This window comes from Lingula anatina, chromosome 4 (genome assembly GCF_051362555.1).
Source record: "Lingula anatina isolate TDL-2025a chromosome 4, LinAna3.0, whole genome shotgun sequence".
Lineage (NCBI taxonomy): Eukaryota > Metazoa > Brachiopoda > Lingulata > Lingulida > Lingulidae > Lingula > Lingula anatina.
Window position 1 is genome coordinate 25384826 of NC_141770.1, and position 15481 is coordinate 25400306.

The 15481-nt window shown below is 37.0% G+C and overlaps 3 protein-coding genes across 4 annotated transcripts; all 3 read right to left on the reverse strand.

Annotated features, from left to right (window-relative positions):
- Positions 1-360: 360 nt before the first annotated feature.
- Positions 361-4759, reverse strand: LOC106153335 (glutathione S-transferase A). The gene is made up of 6 exons (XM_013527220.3): positions 4387-4759; positions 3319-3384; positions 2663-2740; positions 2289-2369; positions 1873-1941; positions 361-1234 (listed from the first exon to the last, which is right to left on the reverse strand). The coding sequence occupies exons 1-6, from the start codon at positions 4663-4665 to the stop codon at positions 1013-1015; spliced, it is 795 nt and encodes a 264-aa protein (XP_013382674.2). The 5' UTR covers positions 4666-4759; the 3' UTR covers positions 361-1012.
- Positions 4760-5332: 573 nt separating this feature from the next.
- Positions 5333-9262, reverse strand: LOC106159021 (glutathione S-transferase A). Its single transcript, XM_087010670.1, has 6 exons — positions 8953-9262; positions 7880-7945; positions 7644-7724; positions 7431-7508; positions 7129-7197; positions 5333-6691 (listed from the first exon to the last, which is right to left on the reverse strand). Exons 1-6 carry the CDS (start codon positions 9127-9129, stop codon positions 6470-6472), a joined length of 693 nt encoding a protein of 230 aa, XP_086866796.1. The 5' UTR covers positions 9130-9262; the 3' UTR covers positions 5333-6469.
- On the reverse strand, positions 5333-14428 carry LOC106159016 (glutathione S-transferase A-like). 2 transcript variants are annotated; one of them, XR_015333804.1, is made up of 7 exons: positions 14240-14428; positions 13812-13877; positions 13301-13381; positions 13058-13135; positions 12798-12866; positions 11114-12258; positions 5333-5550 (listed from the first exon to the last, which is right to left on the reverse strand). XR_015333804.1 is itself a non-coding variant. In XM_013535176.2 (6 exons), the coding sequence occupies exons 1-6, from the start codon at positions 14414-14416 to the stop codon at positions 12040-12042; spliced, it is 690 nt and encodes a 229-aa protein (XP_013390630.2). In that variant the 5' UTR covers positions 14417-14428; the 3' UTR covers positions 10691-12039. The 2 variants fall into 2 exon arrangements, 1 of the variants encoding a protein (XP_013390630.2); XM_013535176.2 differs by lacking the exon at positions 5333-5550 and having other exon boundaries at positions 10691-12258.
- Positions 14429-15481: the final 1053 nt, after the last annotated feature.

Consider the following 15481-nt stretch of genomic DNA (forward strand, 5'->3'; position numbering starts at 1 on the left):
TCAAATCTCAGCTCCGAGGTTTAATTGCTAGGCCCCTGCAGCAACGACGTGTGGAGGCAGAGAGACCATCAGCATCATCTCTTTTGAAGTGTGGTCGGTCATATTTAGTCGGCAGATCAGTTAGTACTGGAATCATCTATTCTGAATGTCTCCCTACTGCGTTCTCTCCACTGCATCACTGTAGCCTGCTCACACATACCACAAACACAGACATTCTTTGTAAATACATCATTTAGAGCACTGATATATGCCACAGATTCATTAATTGCATATTATATTCTAAACTATGAAATAAATACATGGAACATGACAATATTTCAGTCCAGTACTATCTACATCAATAATTATAAGTGGAAGTCCTTGATTTTGAATTTGACCCCAAAAAGTCGTGTTTATTGTTGCAAAGCGCTATTCTACATTCCTCAACAAGTGATGTAGGGCATCTTTGGTCTATTTAACTGGTTGTTTACGTGAAAATAAAATTTAATTTTTATTTAATTTTGGTTAAAATGGTTTTAAAGGTACATACGAACCAAGCATCGATGGAGCATGGATTCCCAGTAACACATATAAACCACTTCTACTAGTTTCTTATATGACTCGAGTAAATTTGACATGCGAAGGGATAAACTGAATGGATCATTCGATCATCTGTAAAAGAGCTTTAGACTGCTCCTTTCTTTAAATTTTTGGTCTGAATTTTAACCTACTTTCGTGACCTACTTTTCTGCCTCATTGACATACAGCACAGAAATCCATTCAAACATTTTCGGGTAAAATTAAACAATGCCTTTTGGTAATACTCTTAATTATACTACTTGAAACTATATGCTGGCATTTGGTTGGCTTTTGTGGCAAAAAATTGATTTATATGCATCTATAAGGTTTATAATCATGGTAACAATGATAATAATAGTCCTGTTTCCTAAAAGTAAATAAGATATTCTCCTTTTGTCTATAAAATTAATCCGCATGAAGAAAACCTCCATTTCAAAAGGCACACCATATGGCTTTACAACACATCTGCCAGGTGTTGCTTGCCTTCTGATTCTTTAAAATGGGGTGGCCAGGATTTCTGGACAGAAGGACGCTTGCTCACAGCATCATAGTAGGCAGCCAGCTTGGGAAATGTAGGGCCAAGCTTCAGACCATTCCGGACTAAAAATGCCAGAGTTGGGAAGAAAAAGGCGTCTGCCATAGTGAACTCTCCTCCATCAAGATAAGTTCCCCCTGCCTTAAAAGAGAATTTTTTTTAGCAATAACAACATAACAAGGGCTGGACTGTCACTTTCTATGAATACACCACCCACGTCCCTGCAAGGTTAGAAATACTGTCACACAAACTAAAATTTTTGCAGACAGCAAGTAAAGCTATGGTTTTCTTAATTCAACCAATATATTTTTCAATTTTTCAAAAAAGGACAGCTAGTGCTTTACACAAATACTATACACATTTATATTACTTAGGACTATTTCAAGAAATATAAATTAAAGATAGGTGAAATGCCTATGTCTTGAAGGTACTGGGACTCCACACTTACTGGCAGAAACAACTCAAACATCTTTTTTATCAGCATATTGATTTAAATTTTCTTCTATCTTATCCAAAATGACAAAATACTAATTTATCTTTTTACAATTGTATTCTTTTCATCCATTTTGCTCACTTAGACTTATTTATTATTTTTTGTGTGGACATTTGCAAAACCACTCAGTTATCTTCTATCACTTGAATACACTTCACAACCATGGACTGAGTAAAAACAAACCACAGGGGAATTCTTGCCAGGTGTTTTTTTTTTCCTTTAAATCAAAAATGGGTTTGATAAGATGATTTCCCTAGTGAATCCGCACACAGCTCAGCATACTTACTTTCACTAGATATCCCTCCCACGTTGCCAGTTCTTCCTTCAGTGCTGCCTTACCTTTCTTCATCTTTTCCTGAAATATAACCATAAGAAGATCATTAAACTACATATTGAATGATAGAATATTTTATTGAAAAAAATGTTTAATTTTGCAACATAAAACTTTCTTTTGATCTTCTCTCTTGTCTTTACTACTTACTCTTAATTTTCACCTGGCATATTCCAAAAAAAAAAAAAAAAAAAATTTAAGCTAAAGCAACAATTACCTTTTACATAATATCATTTTACTGAAATACTGTGCTTATTTAAATATTCATATTCAGTGTTCATTAATACAACTATCTGATCTTAATCCACTCTGTATATAAATTTAATGGGGTTGAAATATTTAATGTTCAAATGCTTAACTGTCCAGTTTACCTGGTCAATATCTTCTGGCTTTTTTGCAAAAAAGTATTGGCCCAGAACATCCTCAAAGGCTACCTTGTTAAATGATGGCACCTGAGGAAACAAAATCATCCAATTAATTAATGCTCTAGAAACTCCATAAAGAGAACAGTGTGTGCGTGAGTAAATGTGGGGGGGGGGGGGGGGGGGGGAGGGGGGGGGGGGGAGAGAGGGGGAGAACAAGAGACAGAGAGAGACAGATGGACAAACGGACAGACAGTAGGGAGGGAGTGTATCAAAAAAAGGAAGAATAAGAAGGAAAGAAAAAGAAAGAAAGAAAAGAGCAGACAGACCACTGAGGGATGGGAAGGAAGGAAGGGGACATTAAATTATGATAAATGCTCCACCTCAAACATTCTCTGCAGAACATTGGCCTTCCTGGCTGGCTCACTGGGAATCAGCTGGGTTCCAGATCTGTATGTGTCCTGAAAAATTTGTACTAAAAATTATATCCTATTTACAACAGTTTGCTGTGCTCCTTAAATTTACATGTGGGAACTAAACTGGTATACTAATTTCAAAGCAAATTTTGAAAGATAGAGCAGGCCCACACAGAAATTTATTATAATTATTATTAATATTATAATTACTATTATTATGTAAATTGAGAACAAGATTTAAAGTAAAATATGTATGTTTGAAAATGTCCTAAAATCATATATATTTTCATGTCATAGGCAAATATCTTGAAAAGCTATTAAATTTATCTTGAATTCCCAGTTCAGGCCTTAAAAATGATAAAAGCTTTCAAATAAAAGGATGTATATACCTTCTGGGATGTCAGAAAGACATGGTGGTTTAAATGAACAGTGATTCATTAAGAACAATTTTAAGTTATTCCATTAGAAATTCTAAAACATTCACATATACATCCAAGTGCAGGGATGAAAATTAGACTTGGTTATAGAAAACCTCCAATGTAAGTTGTAAATTGTATAATATTTGATTTAATAAAATGATAATATTCAGCATTACACGTACATTGCATGTACCAATCTCTTACCTCCAGAAACAAACATGATGCATTGGACTCATTGATCACAAGATTTCCACATTTGAATGTTGGAACCTGAAAGTAAAATCAACATGTCAATTAATTTAGTTAATCTGTGATGGAAATGTTTGACCCTTAGTTTGACCTACTATATATGTAGGTCCATAAGAATCTACACTGGCCAAATCAATTCCAAGGGCCAAATGAAAACTGAAAATGCACAAATTAACATATTTTTACTGCTTAGATTTTACTGGTTTTCAATGCCAAGGCTGGTATGTAACTATATATGATACAACAATGAATGTGGCCTACAAGAATGTAATTATATTGAGGTGAAGCAATTATCCTATTGTTTGAAGCAACAGCTGTGGGATAATATGTACTGTTTATATTAAAATGAATTAATAAAATTTTCTTTAAATAAACTAGTATAACTTATAGATCAATTCATTATGTTAATGTCTTTGAAGAGGAATGGCACACAGTCCAATCGGCAGTTGCATAATGTTTACTCATCCTTAGTGCAAACAGTTACTATATTTACTTAATGGTTCAATTATTGGCTTGCTTAAATGACTCGGTCTTCAAGACTGCAGTATGATTTCGAACATAACTAGATGTACGTAAAACTACAAAAATTGCTTGACATGGTGACACCAGTTGGAAGTACAGTAATAATCATTCAGTCACCAGCCCAGCAGTAGTCAACATCCGCATACCCAGTACTTTCTTATTGTGGAACTTGACTCACCTGTCTAAATTAAGGCAATATGTATGGGATTTCTGTTGCCTTAATATATCCCTACTTTGAATTTTAGTAAATTACCTGTCCTTATATCCTAAGAGAATGCAACATTCTTTTTAAGTGATGAAAACCTTTACACAAGCCTTAAAAATTTGCAGACTGAAGGAAAAGCAAAGCAAGTGAGGCACTGCACCCAAAGTTTAGTTTTTTTTCTTCCCCACTTCCCCCACCCTTCTTTTTATGCAACTCTTTTCAGTCTCATTTACAGATCATTGACAAACACAGAATAATCATAGTTGTCACTTTAACCTCTAAGAAATTTAATTTACCTGTCCGCGAGGGTTCAACTTAAGCACTTCATCAGATTTGTGCCCCTTCTCTGAGAACGAAATTATCTTCTTCTCGCAGTCCGACAGTCCTTTCTCCTCCAGTACTATCATCAAGCGCCAGCAAGGGGGACTACCTGAGCCCCAGTAAAGAAGCATGTCTTTGCCTGTGCCTGCCATTTTCGCTTGTGTTACAAGACTAGAACAACACACCCTAAAAATGCAAGTCACTGTGGCAGCTTTTAAGTTGGGATTGGTGGGCAGACCGGAAACAGTGGACATATAGCCCTCTAGAGGCAACTTATGAATGTGGCAATTCAAAGCTGGCAGTCCTTGGAATGTCTTACCCTATATATTGATTGTTTGAGGGTAAACACTCACTGTTTGACCATTTTCAAATGGATCTCTTATGGAAGATAAAGGCCACCAACGCCCACCCTAATACCCCTCTTCAGTGATTAAAGATTGCGTAAAAGGCTTTACTGAAGAGAAAGGACACGAAAACAATTGTATTGTCACTTTAAATTCTGGAATGCAGTGTACTATAACAGATGATTTCTAGAGAGAAAGAGCAAAATTAATGCAGTATTTTTCAATTCCATTTCTGCCATATACATTGATGAATGCGCCAAGAAGGAATCTTTAAAGAAGAAAATGCTGAAAAAAAAATTAAAATTACGCATACTTCATAAACCTTACTGTTGTAATGATATGCACATATTATAAAAGCAAGGATTGAACCCCAGGAGTGTTTTTTTTACAATAACTTTAATTGCTATTTCGTAAAAAAAAAAATTGCCCACTAAAAGTCATCTAGGTAAATAACAGATGGCTGCATAAAGCTTACACAAGGTTTCCTCCTTGTAAGGTTAATTTTCTACTTTGTACACTCATCATGTAACACAACATTAAGAATTATCCATCTTGAGTCATAACATAATCATTATCATTTTTTACTATGCTCTCTTTTATTGATTTGATCAATAGGTATATTATAAATCTTTGCAAAGAAAAGGCTCTGCTGTAAGTACAAGTAAAAACAGTTGATTATCCTGATCAGTTGTTTCATTGGCATAGACAATAGAAAAATACTGTATTTTGTAGAATCTAATGCTTTTCGTTATAAATCATATCACACTTCAGTCTAAGTCAACATCTTCTGGATACCTGTTTACATGTACACTGAATAAATATTAAAGAAGCCAAATGCCATCTAAAGCAATAACTATCAAATGACATTCAATATTATGCCTGACATCGATTATAAAAAGTCCTTTTGTATTAATTACTGGCTCCAAGAAATACATAATTATTACTTTGTCACTGCACTAATGCTGCCACAACAAGGTCTCAAATATTTGTCTATTTTATAAAAAATTTTCATGTAACTGGTTTCATACATTTAACTGCTTAATTAGCCCTGTTAACCCTGAACTAGGTGCATTAAAAAAAATAAGAAAAACTGACAGCCAAACTGGTTAATATGCCTTAGTCTCCCTGATGTTTAAAATTTTTTTCTTTTATAATACAATGTGAATCTTCCAACTTTATTCCACCTAAATATCAAATAAAACAGAACTTGGATTCTTAATTTTGCTTATGAAAGGAACAGCTCAGTTCATATTGTATACAACAGAACTTTTGATACATTTATGTTATGTTAAAACAAACGAAAGGCACAGCTCTGTAACAAAAAAGCTGTCATGCTGTATTTGTATATCTCAAACAGCACACTTACTAATCTATGACTACACTGATACATTATCAATTTGTGCCAAACAGACTTGTTCTCTTGAATGATATATTTGAATTTATAAAATGTATATCTCACAAATAGTTTAATGCTTAATCATGCCTACATACAGAATGTTGTCAACTACACAAATAGTTTTAAAGTTGTATTGTGTTTACAACTGTAGTCCATCATTTTCCTCATTTTCCACTGAACAACAAATACTTCTATCTGTACTAACAAAGAATGTGTTTTTATGCAATGGCAAGCAATATGCATGAAAAAAAATTATAGAGATGTATTCCAAAGGCATAACCTACATCAATACCCCTCCTGAAGTGCATGCATATGGCTTTACAACACATCTGCCAGGTGGGGTTTGCCTTCGGTGTCCTTAAAATGGGGTGGCCAGGATTTCTCAACAGAAGGACGCTTGCTCACAGCATCGTAGTAGGCAGCCAGCTTGGGGAATGTAGGGGCAAGCTTCAGACCATTCCGGACTAAAAATGCCAGACTTGGGAAGAAAATGGCATCTGCCATGGTGAACTCTCCTCCGTCAAGAAAAGTTCCCCCTGCCTAAAAAGGAAGATTATTTCTATAGCACCTTGACTAAAATTAAACTGTGGACAATTATTCTTTCAAGTCAATGCCCTAATTTCCAAAAGATTAACAGAGTGCTTACAAAGATTCTGCCCATCAATATTATTATGGACTATTTTAACTTCAGCAGTTGTAGTAAGATAAAGCTATTTCTCTTCTTTAGACTAGAGACAGCTTGTTATGTTGAGAGAGAGGTGATCAATCTTGCGCAACATTACCTGACACAAACTGTAGAATTTTCAAATGATATGATAATCATGATTTCGGCTTCTCTTTTCTTTGAGTTTAACTTCTGCCTTAATTCAAAGTGATCATCATACAAGAAGTCTTAGAACACTATAAGAGTAGACAGGTAATGCTTTCCAAAGATTTGCTCCATATGTTAAGTCATAACTGTTGAGCTCAGTACATACTTTCACTACATATCCCTCCCACATTGCCAGTTCTTCCTTCAGTGCTGCTTTACTTTTCTTCATCTTTTCCTGAAATAAAACACAGTATTACAGAAAAAGTTTTTTTTGTAACTATAAATCTATTTATATCTTCTACTGAAAAAATAAGTCTCATGCATGACTTATATCCCATATAACATATCTAGTATATTCCAGGGACTAATAGAACTTAACCATCAACATCAATGCCCCTTTATTTCTGTATAAGAATATTTTATTTCCTTATCATTTTTATTTTTAAGCCATCTCATGTTCCTATTTACCTGGTCTAACTCTTCTGGCTTTTTGAACATGTATAAGTACAAAAGATCTTCCATTGCTTTCTTGGTGAAAGATGGCACCTGAGGAAACATAAAAAACATTTCAAGTTAATACTGAGACTAGAAAGTAGCATATCATAGGGTGTGTGTGTGTGTGTGTGTGTGAGAGAGAGAGAGAGTAGGGATGGAAGGAATGAGTGAAAAATAATGTCCCACCTCAAACATTCTCTGTAGAACATTGGCCTTCCTGGCTGGCTCACTGGGAATCAGCTGTAGTCCCTGGGATTTGTAGGTGTCCTGAAAAATTGAAGTTTCACACTTCACCTTCACACTTTCCTTTTGCTGCTTCAAAGGATTTTTGAAAAGCTTTAAACAAGCTGATCTTCAAATACAAGTGCAGAATTTTTAACATCAGTATCATAATACTTTTATGAAGTGTAGGATTTGCTTACCTCCAGGTACAAGCATGCCGCAAATGACTCGTTGATGATGATGTCCCCACACTTGAACGTTGGAACCTGGAAGTTTAAATTCATGTATAATTGACATTATGCAAATTTTCTTTAACATGCACACATTTTAAATAAATCAGCTAACCTGTTTTGGTAAAGTATACAGTTTTTTTTTTCCATGATACATTAGGTCCATTGTACACCGACTGTATAGGTTCAAGTTACAGTGAAAACATATGACACCAGGGCACAAGGAAGAAAAATATGCTTGCTTTTATCTCATTTCACTAGTTATAGTGGTACCGACTTACTGAAGGGGGAGTAGGAGAAGAAAAGGGGTACCTCCATTTAGTAAAGGGGAATGTGTGCCACAAACTGGAGTCTCACTTAACATCAAACTGACATGTAATAACACTTCATATTTGCTCATCATAACTCAGGACCTGCAAATAAATTTCTCCAAAACAGATCTTGACCAAAAGATAAACACTGCTTTGAGTCCAAGATACAGGGCCGTAGCCTGAGAAAATGCCAGGGGGGGCAGTAAGCGGACACGAGGGTGCGAAGCTACCGAGGGGGGAGGGTGTGGTGTGTAAAATTCCAAATTCCAGGGGGGCAGCTGCCCCCCCCTGCCCCCCTGCCCCCCCCCCTGCCCCCCCCCCCCCCCCCCCCCCCCCCCCCCCCCCCCCGGAGGCTACGGCCCTGAGATATATGCAAATGTCTGAAATGTACTTAAATGTAATTTGGTGTTCATGCAGAATCCAAATAATAATTTAGTTATTTTGAAGTTTAAAGCAATTTTTTGATGTCACTTGGGTGATAAGGGTGACCTGGACAAACCCGGCAGTACCTAAGGTCAAACATTTTTGTAAATGGACTTCACATGTCGAAATGAAATGCAAGCTAGCACAGTGTCACTGTCAGAAAACTAAATTATATATACGATCATTTGGCAGCTACCGGTAGACTACACTTGAGCACGCCAAGAGCTGTAGATCTATATGCGATTCCTCTATAAAAATCCAATTAAGTAAACTTGTCCACTTAATCACTGATGCTCACAGCGTACTTACCTGTCCGCGAGGGTTCAGCTTGAGGATTTCGTCCGATTTGTGCCCCTTATCTGAGAACGAAATAAGCTTCTTCTCGCAGTCTGACAGTCCTTTCTCCTCCAGTACAATCATCACACGCCAGCAAGGAGAGCTGCCCGAGCCCCAATAGAGGAGCATGTCTTTGCCTGTGTCTGCCATATTTGCTTGTTCCTAAAGATTGCGTAACCTAAAAAATGCAAGTCACTGTTTTCCACCGAGATATACAGGTGGTGTCCCTTGTGCGCGTGCACGTAACCCGAGCCCTAGATAAGCCGGGTACTCTCGGCTGATTCCGTACAGACACGGAAATACCCACGCTCGGCTGTCACCTTGATTGGATAGTAAACGATTGTCGTAAAATCGCTAAATGATATTAAAACCGGGTGCATAAACTTGAAAACCACCTACAACAACCTTGGACTGCCACATTAATCCAATACAATGCAAACATAAACTATAACAAGTGGTTAAAGCCTTTAAACCGAATGTCGTAAAGTCCCCATATACCTCCATAGAGACAATAAAATATAGTAAGCTTCTGAAACAAGAAAAATCCAGTTCCAACATAATAATCGAAATAAAATACTGCCGGGCATCGGAGCCCCCTAAAACTTGGCACGCTTACCGCTAATACTGCAGGCTACATCATCCCGTCGCTCGTTTGTAAATTCCGTGCATGGCATACGCACAATCAAACCGTAAAAAACAAGTTCTCGGGGTGTCGTTGGCCAGGTCCACTCTAACCTACCATTACGAAAAAGAAGCCATGCCATTGGACAATGCGACCTCTGCGGTTACGTCATTTCCTGAATTGGATTGTTGCGTGGACCTGGCCAACGACACCCCGAGAATTTGTTTTTTACGGTTTGATTGTGCGTATGCCATGCACGGAATTTACAAACGAGCGACGGGATGATGTAGCCTGCAGTATTAGCGGTAAGCGTGCCAAGTTTTAGGGGGCTCCGATGCCCGGCAGTATTTTATTTCGATTATTATGTTGGAACTGGATTTTTCTTGTTTCAGAAGCTTACTATATTTTATTGTCTCTATGGAGGTATATGGGGACTTTACGACATTCGGTTTAAAGGCTTTAACCACTTGTTATAGTTTATGTTTGCATTGTATTGGATTAATGTGGCAGTCCAAGGTTGTTGTAGGTGGTTTTCAAGTTTATGCACCCGGTTTTAATATCATTTAGCGATTTTACGACAATCGTTTACTATCCAATCAAGGTGACAGCCGAGCGTGGAAATACCCGAAGTTTTCAATGCAGAAAATGTAGACTGGTATAAAAACTGATTTTAAAATAGACTCACCATGTGTAGGCTGATAAGTCAAAAATATTTATATTTTTTATATCCCTTAATACCTCCATTTTCGATTGGATGTATTCGTTTCCCCCCTTTATTTGTGAGGTAGAGAGATGTTTGTTTACAAGCTGAGCATTTTACCGATCGAGGCCCGTCCTAAAGTGCGGCCGCTAACTGCTGTGGCAACAGTATCAGGAAGCTATCATGATCAGCCGAGCTATAACAGGACCAGGGGCGGATTGAGACTGTCTTCTGGGTCCTCCAGAAGACGGTCAGATTTTTAAGAGCGAAAATGATGATAAAAAAATCTGAAAAATGGATGACCCCCTCGGCCTATTAATCAGATCCATGTGCCTATAAGTAAGCTTTTTATATTTTTAAAATTATAGCCTTAAAATGATAATAACCAATTCTTCACTTCTTTAAAATATTTATTCTTCACTTCTAAAACCATTAACCTATTTAAAAAAAAGCGCATTATGACTTAATTCTCATTTCAAATCAAAGGTTAATTAAATCACGTTTATTAAAACCAAAAATATTTGGTGGTTAATCAGGTTTATAAAAGTAAAATTAAAAAAGAGAGATACTACTGTCATGTAACACAACATTAAGTATTATCTGATCTTGAGCCGTAACAGAAACATTATCACTTTTTTGTGCTCTCTTTTATTGATCTGATCAATAGGTCTTTGTAAAAAATATTTGAAATATTTGATTATCTTGCTCAGATGTCTCCTTGGCATAGACAATAGAAAAATACTGTACTTTGTAGACTAATGCTTTTCATTATAAATCATATCACACCTCAGACCAAGTCAACATCTGGATACCTGTTTACATTTACACTAAATTATTATTATTAAAGAAGCCAAATGCCGTCTAAAGCAATAACTGTCAAATGACATTCAATGCCTGGCATCGTTTAAAAGTCTTTTTGTATTATTACTGGCTCCAAGGAGTACATATTACTTTGTCACGGCACTAATGCTGCTATAACAAGGTCTCAAATATTTGTCTATTTTATACAAAATTTCCAAGATCACATTTCATATAACTGGTAGTAATCTGTCTCATATTATTTTTTTTATCAAAGAGGTAAACATAGAACTATAAATATTTAACAGTTACAGGAACTACATATTTATTATTTGTTGTATGTCATTTTATCTAATTATATATCACCGTTTATTACAGGGTGAAAATTTTAGTTATACCAATAAAGATATTTTAAACCACAAGAGAGTCCGTCTGTTACACTTATGAAAGGAACAGTTTAGTTTATATTGTATGAAACAGAACTTTTAATACTTGTAAGTTATGTTAAAACATTGCTTATGAAAGACCCAGCACTGCAACAAATGAAAAGTTTAATCACACATAGTCACAGTATATTTTTATATCTCAAATAACAAACTTACTAATCTGTGACTACACTGATACATTATCAATTTGTGCTAAACAGGCTTGTATTCGTGAATGATATATTTGAATTAGAATTTTTATCTCACAAATAGTTTAATGCTAAATCATGCCTACATACAGAATGTTGTCAATTTCACAAATAGTTTTAAAGTTGTATTGTGTTTACAACTGTAGTCAATCATTTTTCCATTTACCATTTACCAATAAATACTAGTTCTACCGTATCTGTACCAACAAAAAATGTTTTTTTATACATTGGCAAGCAATGTGCACATTTGAAAAAAATTGAGCTGGATTCCATAGGCGTAACCTACATCAATACCTCTCCTGGACCCTACAGATCAGCCAAGTAAGGTTTGCCTTCTGTGTCCTTAAAATGGGGTGGCCAGGATTTCTCAACAGAAGGACGCTTGCTCACAGCATCATAGTAGGCTGCCAGCTTCGGAAATGTAGGGGCAAGCTTCAGACCACATCGGACTAAAATTGCCAGACTTGGGAAGAAAATGGCATCCGCCATGGTGAATTCTCCTCCGTCAAGATAAGTTCCCCCTGCCTACAATGGAAGACTTTTTCTATAGCAACGCGACTAAAATTAAACTGAGGACAATCATTTTAAAGTCAATACCCTCATTCCCAAAAACGTGCTAACAAAGGTTCTGCCCATCAATATTATTATGTACTACTTCAGCAACTGCAGTAAGATGAAGCTATTTTTCTTCTGTAGGCTAGAGACAACTTTTTAAATATATTGAGAGAGTGAGAGAGAGAGATGGAGAGAGAGAGGTGATCATTTTTGCATGACATAACCCGACACAAACTGTAGAATTTTCAAATGATGTGATAATTATAATAAAAATAATTTCGGCTTCTCTTTTCTTTGAGTTTAGCTTCTATTTTCATTCAAAGTAATAAGAGAAGCCAGGGGCTGTATTGCCGCATAAGTCCAAATCACAAATTCATGTAAATATATAGTTACAAATTGTTGTAAGTTACAAAGTTTCGAGAATAAGACCCCAGTTGTACATGTACAGGTAGTGCTTCCTAAAGATGTCCTACATATGTAAAGTCATAACTGCTTCGCTCAGTACATACTTTCACTAGATATCCCTCCCACAATGCCAGTTCTTCCTTCAGTGCTGCCTTACTTTTCGTCATCTTTTCCTGAAATAAAACATAGTATTACAGAAAATGTATTTGTAACTATAAATCTATTTATATCTTCTATGATTAATAGGCCCCATAATTTAGTATACTTAACCATCGATGTCCTTTTCATTTCTATTATATACATCATTTTTATTATTATTTTATTATTCTTTTTATGCCTAAGCCATCCCATTTTTCTACTTTACCTGGTCTAACTCTTCTGGCTTTTTTGTCATGTATAGTAACAGAATATCGTCCCTTGCTTTTTTGGTTAATGTTGGCTCCTGAGGAAACATAACCAACATTTAAAGTTAATGCTTTAGAAATTAACATATTGCATATTGAGTATATGGTTGTATACGCGCGCGCGCGCGCGCGCGCGTGTGTGTGTAAGAGAGGGAGAGAGAGAGAGATGGGGGGAAAGAATGAATGAAAAAATAATGTCCCACCTCAAACATTCTCTGCAGAACATTGGCCTTCCTGGCTGGCTCACTGGGAATCAGCGGAGGTCCCTGGGATTTGTAGGTGTCCTTTAAAATTGAAGGAAAATTTTCACTTCACCTTCACACTTTCCCTTTGCTTCCTCAAATATCTTTTTTGAAAAGCTTTTAACAAGCTGATCTTCCAAGACATATGCAGAATTATGAACATCAGTATCATAATAATTTTATGGAGATTCATACACAGTTATACAGTTCACAATGACACCATCTAGCAGAAAGAGAGACGGGCCCACAGACGCAAGGGAATATGGGGGTTGGAGAGATCAGGGCCCCGTAACTCGAAAGCATCGCTATTGCGACCGAGCGCAATAGTCTCGATTACATAACTCGCCCAAACTCGCCCCATATAATACATTGTAGCCTCTATGTGATATCGCTATTCGCAGAACGCGATGCTTTCGAGTTACGGGCCCTGGTCGGCTCTGGATCCTACAGCGCACACGTGTCGATCTCTTACCTCCAGGTACAAGCATGCCGCAAACGACTCGTTGATGATGATGTCCCCACACTTGAATGTCGGAACCTGGAAGTTTAAATTCATGTATTATTAATATTACGCAAATTTCCTTTAATATGTGCACAATTCCATTAACTCAGCCCTCCTGCCATGGGGCAGTATATATAGGTTTTTTTTACTCTTCTTTAAGTAAACATGTATCCCTTGCGACTTTCGTTTTTAACAACCCTAGGTCAAGTATTGTTGTAAATGAACTCCCACGAAATGAAACGCAAACACGGTGTCACTGTCAGAAACCTCTGATCACTTGGCGGATTTGGCAGCTACATTTGTGCACGGCAAGAGCTGTAGACCTATGCTATTCCACTGTAAAAACCCAATCAAGTAAAAATGTGCACTTTAATTACTGATGCTCATAGTGTATTTACCTGTCCGCGAGGGTTCAGCTTGAGGATTTCGTCAGATTTATGCCCCTTATCTGAGAATGAAATAAGCTTCTTCTCGCAGTCTGACAGTCCTTTCTCCTCCAGTACAATCATCACACGCCAGCAAGGAAAACTGCCCGAGCCCCAATAGAGGAGCATGTCTTTGCCCCTGTCTGCCATTTTTGATTGTTCCTAAAGATTGCGTAACTTAAAAAATGCAAGTCACTGTTTAGCACCGTGTTACAGGTGCCCAACAGGCAAACGACATTGATTCAATGTTGATTCAACATATTTTTTATTGAACAACGTTAAATCAACATTGAATCAATGTCGTATGCCAGCTGGTGGAGTCCCGTGTGCGCGTGTACGTAACCCGAGCCCTAGATAAGCCGGTGTAACAGGAATGGAAGTCCTAGGAATGGAAGTCCAGGCTCCCATATGATTAGTACAGGTTAGGGTTAGTTGGAATATTGGGGTTAGTAATATGGGACGAATGTCACCTGTACAAAGCAATGGGAAGCGGACTACGGTTCGAAGCTGACTTCCATTCCCGTTACATCGGCTCTCTCAGCTAATGCCGTACAGATACCGATATACCTGAGTTTTTAAATGGAGAATAATTAGTAGACTGATACAAAGTCTGATTAAACGGACAAGAAGTAGGCGAATAAATAAAAAATATTCATATTTAATCTCCCTTTTTGATTGGATGTATTCGTTTTCCCTCCTGTTATTGTGAGGTAGCGAGGCGATGAGCATTTCACCAAGATCGTCCTAACGTGTTGCCACCGACTCTGGCAACAGTATCAGGAAGCTATCAGCCGAGCTTATATATAATAGGACCATTTCCAAACCGCAGCCCTATATAGTTAAATTTTATAATCAGTTGATAAACAATCTGAAAGTTGAATGCCTTTAGGGGTCATACATTTTTATCATCATTTTCAAAAGTCTACAAACAGTACGTTTAGGGGCGGGAGGGGGGGTTAATGCCATGTATAAGCTTTTGAAATTAATCAAAACGATGACCCAAATTGCTGCCACAGGTCATTATTTGTTTTTCGCCGTGCACTCTCTGAATGGGGGGGGGGGGGGGGGGGGTCTGGAAAAAGTGCACGCTTTATGAATGACCCCTTCGGCCTATTCATCAGGTTCATGTGCCTATCACTAAACATTTTACATTTTTATGTACAGACACAGATAATAACCAATTTTTAACTACTTTAAAGTATTAATTCTTCACTT